This window comes from Lepidochelys kempii, chromosome 1, assembly GCF_965140285.1.
Source record: "Lepidochelys kempii isolate rLepKem1 chromosome 1, rLepKem1.hap1, whole genome shotgun sequence".
In the NCBI taxonomy this organism is placed as follows: Eukaryota; Metazoa; Chordata; order Testudines; family Cheloniidae; genus Lepidochelys; species Lepidochelys kempii.
In genome coordinates this window covers 334,256,211-334,277,982 of record NC_136380.1, presented here as the reverse complement: position 1 = coordinate 334,277,982, position 21,772 = coordinate 334,256,211, and the positions used below count along the sequence as shown (strand labels likewise).

The window sequence follows — 21,772 nt, the reverse complement described above, 5'->3', positions numbered from 1 at the left end:
ATCCTCTTATTTTTTGAATGCTACTTAAAAAAACCTGTGACATAAGAATGTAAAAAGGGAGATAAAGTAAATATTTAACAAAAAGAGGTTCCTTGCATGTCTTTGCTGGAACTCGCTTGACATAGAGGACTGGTATTTCAAGAAGCACAATTTGCTTTAAAGGGCTGTTGCTTATATTGCAGTATGTGGATGTATAAATGCTTATAATTGGAATGTGATACAGGAGAGGAGGAGGGGTGGGAAATGGCACAGAGGCAGGTAGAATTACTTGAAACTTTAGCTGCATTGATTATTTCAGAGCACTATCCAACACTCTAGGTGCTATAATCCAAGACAATACAACAACAAACCAATCCATAACATTGCTCTCCTGCTGGAAACCCACCTTCAAGATAATATGAACCCACCAGAAAAGAAATATGCTGTTCTCCCAAAGGACATCTCTCCCCGCACTCCCCCAACCTTTTCACTCTCCCCGAAAGTGCAGGATAGAAGCAATTTTGCAGCTTGTCCAGGACAATGACAGATTCTGGTTATTTCAGACCAATTGAGATGTACATTTCAAACTGTTAGATATTGTAAGGTGCATTATTGATGTAGAAGATACTAATATCTGTCACTGAATCACTTAGCATAGCCCTACCTGCTGCTACGGAAGAGAGAGAGATATGGATATAACTGACAATTTTTAATTCTTGAGAGATGTTCAGATAGTAATGAAGTTCATGTAAGAACCTAGATAGTTGGTCGTTGCCATGGGTGGAGTGAATATGTGACTCTGTCAGGAACAGAAGAGGTGGTAACTATATAGCACAATTGATTGTGGCCATATTTGTGGTAACACCTGCACTGGGGCTGGAGTCACACAGAAAATGTGACAACTTTTAAAAAAGATTTTTCTTTTCTGCAATATAGGGACATTGGGGGTGCATCTAGGACAAAACTCCACTCTGGGGTGGTTAGAGTCAATCGAGCAGCACTCGCTTACCCCAGATGGAAATTTGGCCCATGATCCTTTGAAGAACTAGACCCTTACTACAGGGACTATATTTACATTCTCATTGTTAATTTGTTTTTGGTTTTTGAGAGTGTTGATTGAGATGGCAAGTAGCCCTGTTTGAAAAACAGAGCCTTATTTTAAAATAGCTGACATCAGTTATTATAATATACATACACAAATTATAATATAAACCTACACATTCTGTGGGATCCAGGGTGTTTTCCTCAGATCTCCGTTTGAACTGCCTTGGGAAATGGACTGTGTGCGGTGTGTAAGTGTCACTCTGGCCTCATCGCTGTTTGTCGTAGAGGTGATAAATCCAGCCAGTAATGCAAGATCAATACCCTGAACACCACTTTCAGATATCCGCATTAGTGTGTAAAGAGTAAATTATATCACAGAAATTATAGCTGGAAATGGCCTGCTAGGTCATCTGATCCTTTCCCTGCCAGTGCATGGCTGTCGCCTACATCATGTTTTCTTGTGCTTCATCTCATCCAGTTTTAATTCTCTCTCCTACAAAGAGAAAAGGAGTACTTGTGGCACCTTAGAGACTAACAATTGGTTAGTCTCTAAGGTGCCACAAGTACTCCTTTTCTTTTTGCGAATACAGACTAACACGGCTGTTACTCTGAAACCTCTCCTACAAAGGCATCACAACTAATAGGTCTGACCCTCCAGGACAATTATTCCTTGTCTTTATTTCTAATTATCCTGCCTTAGACCACCCTAAACAGTTCCTCTCATTCCTTGATGCATCATTTGCCTTCTGCAGATACTTGTAGAGGGCTATCATGGCCACTCTTAATGTTACATCGGGCCTGATTCTCCATTGACTTCACCAGTGCAAAGCAGGTGCAGAACATGCCAAGTCAGAACTGTGGCCACTGTGCGCTGCAGTGGAACAGTACATTTATTTTACAACTGTAAATGTTCCCTCATGGGGACAGCACCCTCCTGCCTCTGAGCAGGAATGCCATCTTCTGAGCAGCAGCAGCATGCGGGTTTTAAGCAGCAACATGAGTCAGGAAAAGTTGGTGGGGACTGTCCAGAAGGATAAGTCCATTGACAGACTTAACAATGCACAGTGCCTCTCTCTGGGGAAATAGGCATCTGTTCACCCAGGAAACTGTATTGGGAAGCCCAGAATAATCAGCTTATATCAATGGTTGCAATGCTTGGGCAGTCCATCCACAGTGATGTTATTTAAATTAAAGTGGAGCAGGAAAGCTGAGCATAGGAACTTGTGAAAAAGGCTGGCTATACCAAAGCAATGCGAAGAGACTCTTACAGTGGTATAAATGAGAACAGGCAAAAACTTCTTCCCTAAGTGGGTACCCCTTTTTCAAAAATGATCTCCAGGCTCACGCTATACATTAAGGATGAACTACTATATTTATATTGAATGTCCAGCTCCAGAATCTGTCTTTCAGATTGCTCAAGAGCGGGCCATCTAATAGATAGAGGGGCTTGTGGCCATGGTAAAGGACTCGAGTGGAGTAGAAAGAGGGAGAAATGCATGAAGCACTAATAGTCCGCAGGTGTCTTAAGAGACACAGAAACGGTGAGGTTGTAGAGATGGCTGTGGTGCAGGGAAGGTTGTGGGTTTGCATTTTGCTCAGTCTCACACTGAAAAGTTCCCTCCAGTTGACCTAACTGAAAAATGGGTACCTGATCCAATGGACTAGGGCCATCAAAGGCAGTTAGATGTGATGCTGGCCACATCACTCCCTTGTGTACTGTTGGTTCTGAAACTGAAACTGAAATGGCCCGAAAAGTCATTGGCTCAGGGGAACTTTGACTTTGTAGAGATAGTGTTTCAACCTCTCCCATTAGCTAAAATGATATAGACCCTCATCCTATAGTCCTTATATGACAAGTAATAGTGGTCATATAGCTGATGACTGTACCTAGGTTGCTAAACCTTGATTTTACCAGAACAGAAGGTAACTCTTTTGCTTTAGAAAGGTATGATGTACTTCCCCCACTCTGGCACTACCTTGCCAGCACTCACTAACATATCAAGTGGGAGGCCATGGTCTCACCCTGTCAAGGGGAGATGAAGCACAGATAACAGCACTAACTATTCCGCCCCTTCTAGTTCTTAGCAGTTAAAACCAAATTCTGCTTGCCTCCTGCAGAAGAACATACTCAGGCAAATGATCTCATTGAAGTCAGCAACTGTTTCCATGAGTACATACTCACCAGTGTTAATAAGGGTTTCACAAATAGGACCTACTGCAATGGAGGAAATTATTTAAATTCACAAAAATGGACATTTAGCCTCTGCTTTTATTGCTTTTTTAAATTTGTCTCTGTAGTGAAATTGTTTCTAGCCTCCTTCACACCATACTTCAGTGTGCAGAATGTTACCAGCAACCTCACACCCAAAAACAGAATAATGTTCCCAATTCCTAACTCCTGAAATAAGGGGAAGATCTCCCCTAACAAAGGGCAGAACTACTTGAATTTAACATTTTCCTCTAAAATATTAATGGAGTACAACATAAACAATTAAATAGCTTTCAGTTAAATAATGCATGCATATGAACTGTTCATCCCCGAGTTAAGGATTCTTACTTGTGACAGTTTGGATAAATATATTATTCAATGTCAAGTTATTTCATACAATACATGATGTATAGTTTACATCTGTTTCATAACATAATGGATGAATAATTGCATCTCGCAGTATAAATACTGGAGCAATATGCATCATGAATTATAAACTTAATAGACCCTCAAATAATACAGTGGTTATAAATCTGTGCAAAATATGAGTTTCAGTTTACCTCCTGTGTCAAATGTTGCTAGAAGATTGGTGTATAACAGCTTTTGGCAAATATAAGCCTAATACAATTAACACTAATTTCACTGTGGAACTGTTTCCTATTAACCATGAAGCTAGTGGGGACAGACTCAGGCACTTTGTCAGTTTCAGTGAGTATGCTTGGAAGGCATCATGTAGTCCAACCAATTTATAATAATGAGAAAAAACACTCGTTTGTACAAGTTGTTCTTTCATAGTGTGTCTCATTTTCCCCCCATCTTAGCATACTACTTTTATCAAACACATATATATTAGCTAAATGTAGTGATACAGTGGGCACGCTTCAAAAGTTGATTCTGATTTTAAAGACAGTTATGCTTTCAGACATATTCCCTGTTTTTAACATGGGAGAATAGCACTACAACCAGTAAGATCTCTAGAACTTCAAAGAATGTTTTGAATGTACTGACTGCATATCAAGCTGTGAGTGTTTGCTGAAAACCAAGTTCTGATAGCAAGTAGTTGGTCTTGTTGTTAAGACACTGAACAGAAACTTGGGGTGGGTTCCAATTCCCTGCCCTTCCACAGATTTCCAGAGTGATCTTGGGCAAGTTACTTTTGACCTGATCCATCACCCATTGAAGATAATGGAAAGATTCCATTTACTTTAGTGAGATTTAGTGAGATCAGACCCTTTTTCTCTCTGTGCCTCACTGCCCCATCTATACAATGGAGATGACACTTCCTTTCCCCCACTTTCTTTCCATCTCCTGTATTCAGATTGTAAACTCTCCAAGGCAGGGACTGACCCTTACTATATTTGTGCAGCACCTGGCGCAGTGGAATCTGACCAGACCTTAGTTGAGGGCCTCTAGGCACTACTGCAATATAAATGATAATAACGAAGCTGCAATGCTGCTGCTCTGTTTCTGTAGATACTGTGGGATGTAAAACAAGAGTCCTTATGAGAAATGATTATTTTAAAGGCCACCCAGGTAAATATTTCATGCTCTACCTAGCATAAAGTCATCTGTAACAACAGAAGGCATAGTGACCCAAGAAAATCATTGCATCTCTGCTGTTAAAATAAAACACAAATATTTTAAAACAAAGATGCCTTTGTATACAGATACAATAAAGAGGGATGTATTGAAGGAACACTGAAAGTGCACAGTGTTTATACACAGACTGTGAAATTAAACAGGACAGGGTAATTCTTAAACTGTGTTTCTCTTTCTTTCTTTATGGTTACTATCAGGTGGGATGAGGGCAAACAAACATGTACTTGTAATTTAGATTACATGTTTCTGTGCAGACTAGAGGGCCTTTCATTGTATTGGTTTTGGGGCAGGGGTGAGTTCAAAAGCATTTAAGGGATTTAGGAACACAAATTCCATTGAAATGCAATGGGACTTGTATTAAATCTCTTAGATGTTTTAGAAAAATCTGACCCCAAATTTATTATGATGATTACACTGCAAGCTAGGAGTGGAAGCCCAGCTTCGGGATGAACTCTTAAAAATTGTAAGGGAGCCCAAACTGTTTTTAATTGTATTTGACTCTTCAGCAACTAAAGCATGGCGAGGCATACTTTGAACATATTGTAGCCTTTGTTCCCTATTTTTCCGTGCATACCAGAAACAGAGGAATAGAAAATGTGTGAATAAAAATGTGTGTAATCATCTGTGAAGGCTTAGGGTACCTGTGCAGTGCTTTATATAATTCACAATTGTTATATGACCAGTAATAGCTGCCTAATGTTGACATACCTTCTCCAGTTACTTTAGCTAACATTAACATTGTCAAGATCTGCAGAGTCCAAGTCAAATGGCAGAAGTATTTTAAATGTCTCCATTCACTTGACTGCTAATATTTGCGTAGCATTATCGACATTTTGAAAGGCTTCAAAGTTGTCCCTAGTTATTCACAAAAAGGTTTTTTTTTTTCTCTCTCTGAAAATATTTAACTTTCCTAATACTTTGCAGATAATTATGTATATATGGGGAAAATCTGGGAAAACAAATCAGACAAGAAATGGTTTCTTAAAGAAGGTTTTTGCTATATAATACTTTTCTTATGATGGCTTAAAAAAAGAGCTTCATGATTACAAACACTTGTCCTATATAGGAATATATCTTTAGCCTGTATTTAAATGTACCTTAATATAGATTCTTCCTTAAAAATAGTGCATGATGTAAACACCTTCATCTGGCTTTATTTAACATGGAAAACTATCTGATTAAATTGGACCTAACAAACAAGCCTTGATTTATGTATTTCTTAGGCACCTAGATTTCCTATTAAAAGGCATAGGAGTTCTGGGTGTGTCAGGAAAGCAGGATCAAGCCAGAAAGGGTAGCCAAAGGGATGAAAACGTGGGGCCAAACCGCAGTTGGTAAAAATCAGTGTAGCTCCATTGAAGTCAATTATTTGCAGCAGCTGAGGTTCTGGCCTATTTCATGTTACTCTAAACCGGAGCATTCGGACACAGTTATTTTGTTGTATTAGGAAGAGCAGATTCCAGGGGCAACAAAATATTGGTTGCACATGCTGCCATTTATTTACCTTATATTTACAGATATTGTGCTCAGCCTTATGAGCACTCAGACTTACTCTGGGGTCTGTGGTGTAGAAGGATTTTTTTAACTCACCTATGGAATATTATATCAGACTGCATCTGCTGTGAGTAATTGATTTGGCAGAGAAGCTAAGCTGAAAATTTCCTTTCATCTTTTATTTCTTTACTTCTCAGTTTTCCCTCTTTTTTTGCTTTCCCTACAATGCCTCTTTTCTCTTTCCTTCTGTTTTTTATCATGTTGATGGTTCCAGATATCCTTGCTTATGCTGTCAATCACATGCCATCCTGTTCAAGAGTGTATGCCCCATGAAAATCACTTGAGATAGATTATTTTTATCCATCCTTTCAAAGGAAATTCAATTTAACAGTCATTTTGAATAGCCTAAAACGCTAACTTATTTGGCATCTTTATTTTAAATGAAAGCACCGGATTCTCTTCCTGTCAAAACACTGGATTTCTCCATAGGAAGAATTCTACCAGTGCTGGGTTGGTAATAAGCATGTAGTGAGTGGTACACCTTAATAAATCAAGACTTCAAGAGGTCGATCTGTCTGTGTTTGATCAGAAAAGTGCTGTACTTATTTGAACCATGTGTACCTTCTAAAACACAGAGATTTATAAATCTTCTCTTTCAACTGTTAAACTGTTAAGAAATTAAATATAATTTAAGACATTTTAACTTATTTTTAGTAGATTCGCTCAGTAGAAACAGTGCCATATAATATTTATAAATAAAAACATTGGCTTTGCTTTGATAGGACAGTTAGATAATGTTCTCCAGGACTATTTCAGGTTGTACTCCACCAGGGTGTAACAATAAAATATGAATATTTTCACTTTTATGTTTGTATTGAAACTCTTTTTAGGAATAACCATGGAGGAACTAATGGTATGAAACTCCCTATTTTGCACTTTTTGCTCTGGAAAAATCCTACTATTACTACTACAAATAAATAAATAAATACCTAGATCTTATATATTATATATCATCCATCCATCTGAAAGTGCTTTACAAAAGAAGTAAGTATCATTAAATACTGAAGTCAGTGTGGAATTGTCCTGAGTAAGGAGAAAGGAGGTGAGGGAGGGACTGTTTGCCCTTGGCCACTGTTTGAGAGGGCACTCAAATCAAGCTTTAACCTGGCACGCGGGGTCACAGTGCCACTCAGGTTTGGTTTGGTTTGGTGGCCCCTCCTCCATGACAGAGGGGTGACCAGGCCAAACCTGAGTGGTACTGCAACCCCACACACCAGGTAGCATTGCTCGGAGCAGGGCCCAGTGCCATGGGATAGCAGATGAACTACTTCTGTGGGGTGGGTGAAGTACAGGCTCACTCACCAAACTCATCTGCCCAGCCTCCCCTTGGCGGGATTCCTTTTGGAAGGGTGGGGAGTGATCTCAATTTCAGATTTTTCTCCAGGCCCCCAAAAACCCTGCAGCCCTGCTTAATAGGAGACCAACTTCAAAATTCTCAATCTCATGTGAGTATACCATGCCCAAGCCAGCAGTCCCATTGAAGTTAAGGATTGCTCACATAAGAACTGCTGGAGCCGGGACCAAGATTCAGATACCATGGACCAGGATCTCTGCTGGTGTAGGGTAAATGTCTGTATGCAGATTTACACCAGTTAAGACTCTGGTCCACATTCTCCTGCAATACTCTTATATTTCATTCCACGGTTATTGATGACAAACACTGAGGGATGTTGGTGCATGTTTTGTGGGAAGAGGCACATTTTGCAGCTCAACAAAATCTTTGGAGTCTTGGATGATCAGTGCAGATGTTGTGGTTATGGAGCCTTGGTTTTATCGCTTGCCAGCATTTACTGTCCAGCACTGAAATGAGTCCAAAAACGGAGCAAGATGTTGTGGGCTAACAATCTGTTACTGCACAGGAAACAGCCAGCTAATTGGAAATAAGCGTGGAATCGCTGCAGGAAGCTTGATTTGAAAACTCCAACAACAAACAAGTAAAGCTGGCTGGGCAACCCGATGCTGGCTGTGAATGCCAATTCATTACAAGCATGTTCTGGGAAAAAAATTGCTCTTTAAAAACACAGGAGTCACAGGAAAAAAATAAGATGCTATTACTATTCTTATTTATAGTTGGTCTGATTCCTCTCCCCTCTGCATTGATTCATGGGTCAATTCCAAAACCCGCTGAAGTCAATGGAAAGACTCCCCTTGGGCTTTGGATCAAGCCCTAAGGGAGAAGTTAATTGCAAGTTACAGTGGTTTAATACCAATAAAAGCAAGGTCAGAAACAGCATCCAAAAGCCTGCTAGGCACTTCTCTGGCATGTAGGAAGACAGGCGGATGCCCCAAAGAGATCACAGTCTACAAACAAGGAATCCCTGAGTCACAGTGCAGCAGCATTTGAGGCGATTGCACAACGGGTGCACACAGCTTTGTGGCATAGAGGCCAGCAGTGCGGGGACTCTGCACACTGGTGTGCAGGGAGCGTGTGGGGCAGCTGAGCGCGTGCGATGAGAGGTGCAATAGCAGTTGCAGCGAGATTTATCTCCTTCTTTGCAGCCTGGGGATGAGGATTCCTGGATAGTTCAAAAGTATCCAGCCTAGATCCTCAGGCTGGCTGCTGAGCAGAGGATTTTAGCTCAACCACAAATAAGCAATGAACTCTGGACCAGGGGGTCTCAACCTTTTTCTTTCTGAGCTCCCCCCCCCCCAACATACTATTAAAACTCCACGGCCCACCTGTGCCACAATAACTGCTTCTCTGCATATAAAAGCCAGAGCCGGCATTAGGGAGTAGCAAGCAGGGCAATTTCCCAGGGCCCCACAAAGGTAAGTTGCTTAGGTTTTGGCTTCAGCCCTGGGTGGTGGGTCTCAGGGCTCTGGGTTTCAGCCCCATGTGGTGGGGCTTCAACTTTCTGCTCTGGGCCCCAGCAAATCTAATGCCAGCCCTGCTTGGCGGACCTCCAGAAACCTGCTCGTGGCCCCCCCAAGGGGGCCCCCGACCCCTGGTTGAGAATAGGGTGACCAGGTGTCCAGTTTTCGACCAGAACACCTCGTTAAAAAGGGATCCTGGAGGCTCCGGTCAGCACCACTGACCAGGCGATTGACTGTGTGGTTGGCAGCGGTGTTCAGGCTCCCAGGAAGCAGCTGGCATGTCCCCCCTCTGGCTCCTACACGTAGGAGCAGAAGAGGGCTCCGCACGCTGCCCCCACCCTAAGCGCTGCCCCCGCAGCTTCCATTGGCCGGGAACCACTGCCAAGGGGAGCTGCAGGGACGGCGTCTGCAGACGGGGCAGCACACAGAGCCTCCTGGCTGCACCTCCACATAGGAGCTGCACAGGGAACATGTTGCTGCTTCCAGGAGCTGCTTGAGGTAAGCGCCGCCCAGAGCCTGCACCCATGAGACCCTCCTCCAGTGCCCAAACGCCCTGCTCCAGCCCCCCAAGCCACTGCTCCAGCCCTGATCCCCCTCCCACCCTCCAAACCTCTCAGTCCCAGCCCGGAGCCCTGCCCTGCACCCCAAATCCCTCATCCCTGGTCCCACCCCAGAGCCCGCACCCGCAGCCAGAGCCCTCACCCCCTCTCACATCCCAACCCACTGCCTCAGCCTGGAGCCCCCTCCCACACTCTGAACTCCTAATTTCTGGCCCCACCCCAGAGCCCGCATCCCCAGCCGGAGCCCTCACCCTCACTCCCTCATGTACTCCAGCTCCCTGAGCCAGCCTGGTGAAAATGAGCCAGTGAGTGAGGGTGGGGGGAGCAACCAGCAAAGGAAGTGGGGAATGGAGTGAGTGGGGGCAGGGCCTCAGAGAAGGGGCAGGGCATTGGCGGGGCCTCAGAGGAGGGGTGGGGCAACAGTGTTCAGTTTTATGTGAGTAGAAAGTTGGCAACCCTACTTGAGAACCACTGCTCTGTACAATGAAATATAAAGCTATAGGGAAAGCTTAAGAGCTGGTGAGCTCAATGGACTTGTACATTTGCACTAGCTAAGGATTTGGCCCTATGCCCAACCAGTTGCATATATAATGGTGGTTTATCTTGTTACTATATACACGGTTGTCATTTCTCTTAAATTACCAAGATCGGGGGGTAAGCGGAGGGGAAATTCTAGTCCCACTGAAACCAATGGCAAAACTCTTAATTCTGTGGGCCACAATTTTCCCCATGATGACTATATTTTTGTTTCATATTACATCTTTTCACCAGCTGTATCTATCCACCTACTCAGTTACCCAATTTCCAAATTTTTGCTCTTTCACAAACCTTTCACTGACAGTATCAAATTGGAACAATGTGATTTGCATGTTGTACGAATAGTCTGACAAAACATACCTTCGTGCCTTGTTTTCCTTATTTTTTGTTAAGATCACAGTGTGGCTCTAGCCCCATTTACACCAGTTCTGCACCAGTGTAACTCAGTTTACTTCAGTGTAATTACTCCTGATTTGCACCAGAACCAAGGCGATCAGAATCAGACCAATGCCTTCCATTAAGTGCATTGAAAGAGAGCATATTTGATCTTTTTTCCAGCATACTGTTCTATCATTCTAAAACATCAGTATGGTCACACAAGACAAACTAACTTTAATCATTAATAAAGTGAGGAGGAACATGGGTGCATGTCAAAAATTTATCCCAAATGTGTTATACTGTCACTTGTTTAAAACATGCATTACTTCAGTTTCATTATAATCCATTGAAAAATCAGATACTGAAAATGTTTTCCACTAGTTTGAAAAGAACCCCTCACCCCCTTTTTAAAATTAAGTTTCCATCATTACAGTGAGTTGATGTTTCGTAGCAAAATATCAACACTGAATTTCTCTTCAAAAAGAATGAAATAAAATTGACGACTAGAGAATATTTTATTGGACTGGCATATATTCATTTGATTAAATTTTAAAATCTCTATGTTTACAGCCCATTTAACGGTTTTATATTGTTAATTTTAATGGGAGCTATAGCTTCACTATGGAAAGCTATGAAAGGGAACTTTACTCCAGAATTCTACATGAGCGTACACTTTGGTTTCTATAGGAGTGGATGTAGTATCCATACTATATATCTTGGCAGGTTTATAATGTTTTATATTTCCATTGCATAAGACATAAAAATAGATCAGTTACAGTGCCATCTGCTGAATATGAACTACAATCACTAAGAAAGATAAACTAAATAGAAGACAGAGAAAAAAGTGAAAGATTAATTTTAAGCACGAACAGCTACTTAATGAGATCAGAGCACAATCTAACAAGCTTAACTATGTAAATGCATCTCATGTTTTTAAAAGTTTGATTTCTATTTCTATTGAATATTTGCAACCAAACCAAATTAGGAAGGGGAAAAACCCAAACTGTACCCAGCAATCTGTTACATGAATAGGATCACACCAGTAATAATCTTGTCCAATATTGTAAAAAGATAAGGAGAAAGTTCTGTGCTCCGTAAAGCACTTAGACCATCTAAAAGTACAATAATCACCTTATTTAATTTCAGAGATTTTTATGAAATGTGGTTTTTACAGATAAGGGAAGGTCTGTATTTGAGTTGTGTTTGTGGGATTTATTTTTCCCTCTGATGTTTGCTGTACTCTGACTGCAGGCTTCATGTTCAAATCCACAAATTCCAAAGAAGTATCTAGAAGAAAGTTGATTCCTCCCTGGGAAGAATCATCCATGGACATCAATGATCTATCCCTTTTGACTAAGACAAATGTATTCTCCAAATGGAGCTTCTTAGCCAGGATCATCTGCTGTTAAAAAGAAGAGATTGAGTCATGGGCCTCCTTTTAGTCTACATTAGGACTGTAGGTTTAGAAGTATCTGATGAGGCAACCAATGTAGTACCTTTTTCTGCTAGGACATTTGAATATTGTAGCGCTGTGATAACCGGGAAGAGTGACAAATTGTGAATGTCCACTACTGACTCAAGTCCCTTAGTTTGTTACTGTCCTTAGCTGTATTGGTCATAACAGATCTAGGGGAAATCCTAGCTCCATGGAAATCATAGGCAAAAAACACACTGACTTCAGTGGGGCCAGGCTTTCACACACATGCACACCCACACACCCCCGTGTTTATAAAAGGTAGCTGAAAGGTGAAATATCTTCCCCATTGTGCATATTAGCTGATTATTAATTCCTGTTTAGCATTCATAAATAGGAAGAGTTAAATCCTTGATGCTATGCAAGTGAGCTTATATTATCCCAGTTATGGAGTATAACTGAAGAGGATGTTTCTTGCAGCTATTAGGATGTTGCTTTCTGTTTATTGCTCTATCCAATTTCTGAGGAGTCTGCCTGACTGCCATATTGTGGGTTAAAGTGGCTGCATACTATAGCAGAGTTCCACACTGCACTCTCTCACAATGACTTTTACTTCTATTTTGCACATTAACTGAAAATTTAAGTATTGCAGACTAAAAAGTGTACAGATTATTTTTGTGTATGGAAAAACACGTGGTAACTTTCAGCATTACCATTATCTGCGACTTCATAAGTTATCTCTTTTTTTGGTGTGATTCATTCTGATTCAACTCTGGTTGAGGTGAAAGCGTAGAGGTTAGTGGGTAAGAAATGAAGGATCTTTTCCCCGTTTGATATGCTATTTAGGCAACAGTACAGCTATTCCGAGCCCAATAAATATCATTGAGATGCAGCTTCAAGTGTTCATCTGCAGTGTTTAAAAGCAGGATTGCTTTGAAGATTATGGGTAGGTCAGGGAGGCAGAATGACATTACTAATGTACTAGCTCATGTTCAGTGGCCAAGATTCCTTGTTTCCCAGGGAGAAAGAACTGTGCCTCCTGTTATCAATTTTATATGGAATATTGCCAGTTAAGGGTCCCAACCTTGTCAGACTGATCCAAGCACTTGTAAGATGATATTTTTATTTTGGTGATGGATTACTAGTTGTGGTTCCTGTGTATAATCATCTGCTCTAAAGTACTGATGGGTTGAGGATGAAGGCTGATTTTACTGTTACCATCCAATCAGAAAGAATGGCATGTCCAGAGAAACTAACTGACTTTTATAGACTTGAGGACTGGCTGAACTTTTTTCTTAAAACCACTAGTAGGTGGTTGTCCTCAAATTTTAAGGTTGTCTAATGAGTCTTATCCAGAAGGACTTTTTGATTCATCCGGTAATCATTGTGTTACAAGTCTCTCAGGATCTTTCTCTATCTCTCTGTCTTGGTTTCTCTCCTTTTCATACATCTCGTTTTGGCAAGAGGAGTGAGCAAATTTTGGAATTCACCTGTAGCAAAAATCTGAATTAATTCATACTCCTTTGTGTTTTGCCAGGTTCTTGCCAAAGCTGGCTAGCTGTAATATTTGTAATCCACAGCTAAACTGATAGTTAAAGAAATAAAATGTCATTCAGATTGTCTGCTCACATTACATGGACATCATAGATTACATTAGAGAATCTATTACATTATTGTTTGAGACACATGGCAACCCTAAGTGCTGCCTCTTGTTATGAAGCAGGCCTAAGAGGTTCACCTTGCATACTCAGCTTGTTCAGCATGTCAGAATCATTTGTCAATGTCCCACATCTGGAAGGCATCTTCACTGGAAGAATGTGCGGCAGAATTAAGTAATGTGGGAGGTAAGATTGTATTTCTGCAAAAAATGTAAAGAGGGAACCGAAGATTTTTTTGAGAAGGCAAAAGAGGTGAGCGATAGACTTGTGTGGTTGTGATGTAATGCTACACAAAGCCGTGTGCTTCTGTAGCTCTGTCACCCTCCTTAACAAAGTACAAACTGGAACAAGGAACAATCAGTATTTATGGTTAACAACAGAAGCCTATATAGAGGTCTGCACCAGGGGATTGGGTTTTGAGGGTTGGGTATCAGGGTAAATGATTAGTCTAGGGGGCAGCATGCTTTGGCTATGCACTCAAAAATCACCACCTTTAAGAAGCTTTTTGTATTTAGAACACCAAGCATATTTTGCTGAAAGAAAAAAAAAGTGTTTTAATTTAAAAACTGGAGATGTCAAAATCAAACAGTTCCCAAGTTCATTCTTCTAGTAGGAGAAATATTTGCTCTAGCACAATCCTTGGAAGTTTGGAAGGATAGACACTATTTGGGAAATGAGCATTAAAACAGAGCAGAAATTAGCCATAGTGAATACAGCCTGGTATGGCTCTGCAAATAGCCAACAGTGTCCTGTCCACGAAAGAAGAGAGCTGCTGGAGGCCCAACACATCTCATCGTTTATCATTATCCTCACATAGAAGGGAGAATAATCGGAATCAGTTCATAAAAAGTGTGTTTGTTATAAGAAAGAACTTGGCAAGTGAGATTGCCTTGACTATCTGCCAATTTGTGTCTGGAAGGCAGAGGACAGACCTGCAGAATTGAATGGGCATGGAAAACAGTGAGCACGGAACTGGCAAGCTTTGTTCAATTTCAGATACTGTAGTTCTTTTATGAAATATAGTCTACGAGCCCATAGTTGCTCTAAGCCTTTTGTTGGTAAGTGAACTGACAGAGTCAATTTAGGAATGTGTAAATATTGAAACAACCATTTCTTTGTGTGCCCAGAGGAAGCAGAGAAATATTGTTCCTGCAGTAATGATGCTTTGCATTTATATGATACTTTTTATCTAAAGATTTCAATGAGCTAATTACACTCCTTGAAATAACTAAGTTGCATTCTACTAATCTTACAGATAGTTAAACTGAGACACATTGAGGTTGTGACTTGCCTAAGGATGGGAATGGAAGCTAACTGGCTTTATTTCCAGTCCTCTGTGCTAAACACTAAACAATACAGCCTCCTGAAATAGTCCTTCCTCTCCAAATGGAGTATCTTTTAAATGTCTATAGATCCATGTGAGGTGTAGGTTCATGGAAAAAAGCCTTTTAGCTCTGTCATCTATACTGGCTTATCAAGGGGGGAAGCTCCTCTTTAGCTCACATGGTACGTAGTAGCTTCTCCATATACAACACAAGGAGCCTGATTGAATTTTCATATAGAGCAGGTCCAGCCACTAAATGGGAAGCTCAGCTAATTGACTGTTACCTAGTCTATGGTCCATCTACATTGCAAGGTTATGGATGAAATTTTTGCCATCATTTACATGCATGCAGTCCCTATTGACTTCACACCGGTTTCCTCTAGCTTGTTTCACAAAGTTTTTGCACTCTCACCTTTTGCTTTTTGGAGTCCATTATTGTTTTATGGCTGTTTTAATCAGTGAGAATGGGACCTGGAGGAGCATATGTGTCTTCTGGATGTCCACTATAAACACATTTAGACACAGGGGACAAATTTTCCTAGTGCTGTTCAAGTCAATAAAGTTACACCAGGGATGAATTTGGCCCATGGCTACCAATTTTTAAATATGGATGTCTATAGGACATATAGGACAAACCTCTCGTAATTAGACGTCCAGATTAGTTGTATAGGAGGTGCATATATTTCCCTCTTCCCCAGCCTGATCTTGAAAGATGCTAAACTCTCTCAACATCTCAATGGGAGATGAGGATGCACCTGGCATGACTGAGTTTTATGTACCAGTCTGTCAATTTAAATGCCCAAATGTAGATAGCTCATCCTATTTTGTCGCTCACATTTGAAAACCAGTCCACTCTGATTTCTTGTGCAGACCTAACCAAGAGGCATATCTGTCAAGTGAAATAATGTCTCTGTTATGAGAATTTTGCTCCCAGGACAAGGTGCAGGTAAACCAGGAGAGTGTTACAAAGATATCTCTGGATCTTCTTCTGACCAGTGTATAACCAGAACGTTAAAATTCCATTTCTCTCACCCCAAGGCTGAGTCAAAAAAAGAATATATAGGGTTTTTATCACTGAAAAGGAAAAGCAGGAAGTGGTTGTTTGAGACAAAAATTGTATTTGCAGTTCTGGTTTGATCCCGTTTCTTATATAAATACAGACTTATATATAGATTGAATGTTTCTGAGAGATTTCATTTGGAGAGAGAAATTTTCTGTCCACCTTTAGAGAGCAGATCAGGTACAATGCAGCACAGGGTTTCCGACATTTCACCACCAAAATATCCCACTTCTAATCATAATATAACACTAGCCGTGATAAAAAGGCTCTTCTACACAGGGACATTCAGGAAAGTTACAACGAATTAACTAAAGATGTTAAGTTAATGCACCTAAGTTAAAGTATGTTCACCCCCATGTGGATGCTCTCATTCAGAAGTAATGTGGCTTTTGTTTACTGTAGCTTAATTCTCCACATGAGACTGTCCAACATCAGTATTTTAGTCCCTTTTTTCAGGCTTGAGTTTTACTTCTTCAGAATAAACCAATTCAGCACAATTTTCACCTATAAACAGGTCCCTTTCCCCAACAAGAGCCTGATCTGCTCTCTAAAGGTGTCAATTCCAAGGCCCTCTTTCTAGGCATTAAAACAGGTCTCTCTGCTCCCTTTTGCTGAGCCTTTCCTCAAGCAGTCTGGCTTTCAGCCTTCCTGGTGTGCTCCTTGCAGGATTACACTCCCCAGGCCATCTACCTGGGATCTAAGGAGGGCCTCTCTGCTCCCTTCTCTCCCTGAATTCAGGCTGCTCTTTAACCCAGCAGACCTGGTACTGAAGGTACGTCTATACTGAAAGAACAGGCAAACAAAAAGCCCTGCAGCAGAAAGTCTCAGAGCCTGAGTCAACTGACTCAGGTTCATGCTATGGGGCTAAAAATAGCCGTGATGTTCCTGCTTGGGCTGGAACCTGGGATCTGAAACCCTCTCCCTTCACTGGGTTTCAGAGCCCTGGCTGTAGCCCAAGTGGGAATGTCTACCCTGCTATTTTTAACCTCATAGCCTGTGACCCTTGAGCCTCGAGTCAGTTGACCTGGGCTCTGGGACTCATGGCCATGGGTGGGTTTTTTGATATTTTTATTTTGTGCAATTTATACGTACCGTGAATCACCAATCTTCTATCATCTGACCCCAGGACTTATTCCCTTCAGCAGGAGAGAGGGAGCATGAGCCTGGGAGAGGGAGTAGGTTAGCCCCAGCCCTCCTGAAAGGTCAACTCACCATGTGGCAGCTACCCAAAATCCATAGTTGCCTTTGAAATTGTGGACATATAGGGTACAGGATGTCTGCTACTCTCATTGATTTCAGTGGCAAAATTTACATTGAATTCAATGGGAGCTGAGTTGGGCCTTCAGTAGAAAAAAAACATGAAAGGGATGAAAGGAAGCAATGTTATTGTGAACTGACTAAGAATATACTTACTTATCATTGAGGGCTTAACAGACATGCAGCTTGGTGGGGGGAAGTGAAGGCTGGGATAATTTATCCACCAGAGTCTGAATTTCTGGCAAATGACTTTCTATTGATTCATCCCCCTTTTCTCATTTGCAGTTAATGTTTTAAAGAGTTGATTCCCTTTTCTAAAATGCTAAAGAGGAAACATTTTTTTTTCTGTCACATGGTAGATTGAGCACAAAGATTACAATGTACAAATCCACTTTCAGATCTCCAGGACATTTGGACAGTTTTGAAAATAGTTCCCAAGTGTTCTGTGTCTCTTTCTTACTAGGCGTTTTTAAGATTCAGAATATCTTAATGTCCCCAAAACCTTTTACCTCTTTCCCTGGAAAAACATGAAAACGAAGTCGTGAAACTAAGTTGTTGGGTATTGATCATGCCAACTGGTTGTATTTCAGAGCTCTGGGATTTAAACAGGACATCAGTCTTTCATAGCCCATCTGGATACCTTGGTCTTCACACAATGCTGCTGGATGAATATCAAGAGCGACTGTTTGTGGGAGGAAGGGATCTTGTGTATTCTCTCAGCTTGGACCGAGTCAGCGAGAACTACAGAGAGGTGCGGAAACATAAAATAGTGCATGGCATGTGATTCTGCATGAGAATAACTTCCCAGGGCTGGGGGCCTTGGATGGCTCAGGTGACTGGAAATGGGATAGTGGATGTTTTCACATTTAAAGGGACACCAAGTTAAAATTGAAATTTCTCTTATTTGTTTTTAAACTAAATTAATACCCACGATCACTTGACCTGCAAGAGATTGGTGGAAATAAATATTTCTCACACTATTTCAGCTTGTTTATTTTGTGCATTCGACAGCATTTTGTTTACAGTTGAGTTAACTGTTTCCCTCATGTAGTCTTTCCCACAGCAATGGGGGGAAGGGAAAGCATTTCAAAAACCACAGAAATACACAAATTGGAAGGGGCCTAGATTTCAAGTTGACTGTGTCCCTTTAAGTCACTGGCTCAAAGCCAATCCAGGTGAGCAGTGGCTGAAAGTTAGTATCATTTGTAGCCTGTTCAGTGGTTTATGGGAGAAGACTTGGTGGTTTCTACTGGAAAGGTTTGCACGTTACAAAAACATTGCTTATAGTCTAAGTGGCAGTCTAAGTGGAGAGGCCTCCAATGAATGGGGATGGAGACTGAACTCCTTTCTGTCCGCTGAGGCTCAGATTGGAAGCACATTGACAGAGCAGTGTAAGGACAGGTCCACAGTCCACACTGCACTTGGCTGCTCTGTGGATAAAGGATTTTAAAATCTGGCCCCTTTCAACAGCATCAAATTCACTTCAAAATAAATAAATACAACACCATTAGAAAAATATCTTTAACTGATTTCCATTGTGTACCAACCCTTAGACAATGAGCAGCTGATGCAAATACTCAGGAGACAAGTGTATTAACTCGGCTATGTAGGAAATTAAATGCTAGGACTCCACAAAGCACAGTAATACACACAGGACCTTACTCTTCCACTGTAAGATGGGCGTTAACTGCCCTTGCATTTGGTAGAAATTGCTCATATCCTGTAATGAGAGTAGCGTCCAGGGATACTAAAACATTTAAGAAGTGTCTGTTTCTATAAAATAACCAATCTTTCAATTAAGAGTAAATCAGCATAAGAAACAATGACAGCATAGAACATTTTGTGCTTCTGTCCAACCATCTTAACCATCTTGTCCCATCTGGACACACTCTTCGGGCTCTCATTCCAGTGACATTAAAAGAAAGTTTAGCCATTTACTCTGAAACTCCACCCTTTGTCTGGAGGCCTGTGCACACGGTATATCAGATTAGTGGCAATTTGTTTTTAATGATATGCGAAAAATCAGAACCGGGAATAAATGTTCAGCCTGACTGAACATATTTGGAAACATGACCTCACTGGGCTCGGCTCCTCAGAATTCAACTTTCATGAGCTCTTTGGCTTTTCCTGTCGGTTATCCTAGAGTGCATTGCAGATATTGTATAAGTAGGGGCATAGCGAGCAGATAGAGGGACGTGATCGTCCCCCTCTGTTCGACATTGGTGAGGCCTCATCTGGAGTACTGTGTCCAGTTTTGGGCCCCACACTACAAGAAGGATGTGGATAAATTGGAGAGAGTCCAGCGAAAGGCAACAAAAATGATTAGGGGTCTGGAACACATGACTTATGGGGAGAGGCTGAGGGAACTGGGATTGTTTAGTCTGCAGAAGAGAAGAATGAGGGGGGATTTGATAGCTGCTTTCAACTACCTGAAAGGGGGTTCCAAAGAGGATGGCTCTAGACTGTTCTCAGTGGTAGCTGATGACAGAACAAGGAGTAATGGTCTCAAGTTGCAGTGGGGGAGGTTTAGGTTGGATATTAGGAAAAACTTTTTCACTAGGAGGGTGGTGAAACACTGGAATGCGTTACCTAGGGAGGTGGTAGAATCTCCTTCCTTAGAAGTTTTTAAGGTCAGGCTTGACAAAGCCCTGGCTAGGATGATTTAATTGGGGATTGGTTCTGCTTTGAGCAGGGGGTTGGACTAGATGACCTCCTGAGGTCCCTTCCATCCCTGATATTCTATGATTCTATGATATTCACTCCAAAGTCGAGAGGGCAGAGTAGAGAGACTTTGACTGCTGCTAGGTCCAACAATTTTATCAGCAAAGATGTAGGTGAAAGGAACTTCATCAGACTTTTTCACATTAGAAATTTAGAGTGAAGTTTGAGTGATCCGGTCCATGCATTTCTACCTAAGGACCTCATCAAGCTGTAATTAAGGCATATTAATTAGCCATTGAACTTTTCTTTCATGTTGCAAACACTCATTGAAGTAATCTAAGACATAGTTATAAACCAAAGAGAGTATAATTAGCATTCCAAACTGATACTATGAAGAGAAAAAAAAAAGAGGAAAGGCAAATTTATCTATTTCAGTCCTATCTCTTGTAACAGGGACAAGTTTCCAGAAGCAGCAGGGAAATGTTTTAAAGCTAGTGACTCTGGACCACATTTCATAAATCTCCTTTTGTCTTTGATATCCTTAAAAAACTGTGAAAGAATTTTGTTGTTGTGTTCCCCATGTAGTGTTATACCATGGAATATGAAGAGAGTTTTTATTACCTCTGGCCTTAAATCTACAGATCCATGAGACTTGTGGATTATCTAGAAAAACAAAACAAAACAAAACCCCTTTGCATCACAGATGTATCCCCTCTGTCAGAAAACAAGCCAAGAATTCCTTAGAATATTCAGCTATGATGAGTCCATAAGGAGCTCCTCTGAGAAAAGCAATAAAGTACTGGGTGGATGTAAAGTAATTTTTTTGTTTATTGACTGCCAAAATAATCCAGCAAATCTAAAATAATTTAATTGGTGGAGAATTTGGGGTGTGCATTCTGTGGAGCCTACATTTTAAAGACATCTATTCTGTTTCCCAGAGTTTGATTTCCTCACACCACCAAATTTCAAATAAAAGCCTGCAGTGTAGAGTACATTTGTATCTGTCAGTGACCACGTATGAATGTATTTCTGTTTCTAACCACATTAAAAACATCTTCATTTATTGTCTTGGGCACCTTTTACATCATTTTAAGAATCAATACAATTAAAACCAACAACAAGCTCTCAGGAGGTCTCTTTAGGAGACCTTGGTTCAACTGCAGCAGGCTGTAGACTTCCCATGTGACCTTAGGCAAGTCATTTAATCTCTCTGTGCCTCAGTTCTCCATCTATGAAATGGGGATAATGATACTTCCTTTCTCTTACCTGTGACTGTCTTACCTATTTGGATTGTAAACTCACTGGACCAGGTGTTTCTCTTTTTATGGGTATGTACAACACCTAGCATAAAGAGGCCCTAGTTTCAGGAGTGAGTTCTACCTACAGGTAACACAGAGCTGTTTTTTGTCATTTATAAAAAAATGTTAAAATTGTTAGTGTATTCTACAGAAATAATTCTGAACACTACAGCTTCCAGTGGTGATACTGTAGTGTTCTGGACCTTGTCTGGAGAATGCCGTGGTATTCTGCAGAGGTTGGGGAGTGATGGGGGGGACAGGGGGAAGAGAAGCAGTGATCTGAGAAGTGGAAGGTGCATGTCAATAGGTTCACAGGACTAGTTCACAAAACCGTACAAATGTTCAGATGCTTCTGTATACCTTGTGAGGCCTCCCTCGTATGACCCTCACTGTCCCGGGATTTCTTATTCCCCTTGATACCACTTT

At 41.1% G+C, this 21,772-nt stretch overlaps 1 protein-coding gene across 1 annotated transcript in view; it reads left to right on the top strand.

Annotated features, from left to right (window-relative positions):
* The window catches only part of SEMA3E (semaphorin 3E), a 212,635-nt gene that overhangs the window by 97,365 nt on the left and 93,498 nt on the right, over window positions 1–21,772 (top strand). The window contains exon 2 of the mRNA XM_073331893.1: window positions 17,978–18,138. Coding sequence (XP_073187994.1) covers window positions 17,978–18,138 — 161 coding nt within the window. The remainder of the gene's footprint in view (window positions 1–17,977; window positions 18,139–21,772) is intronic.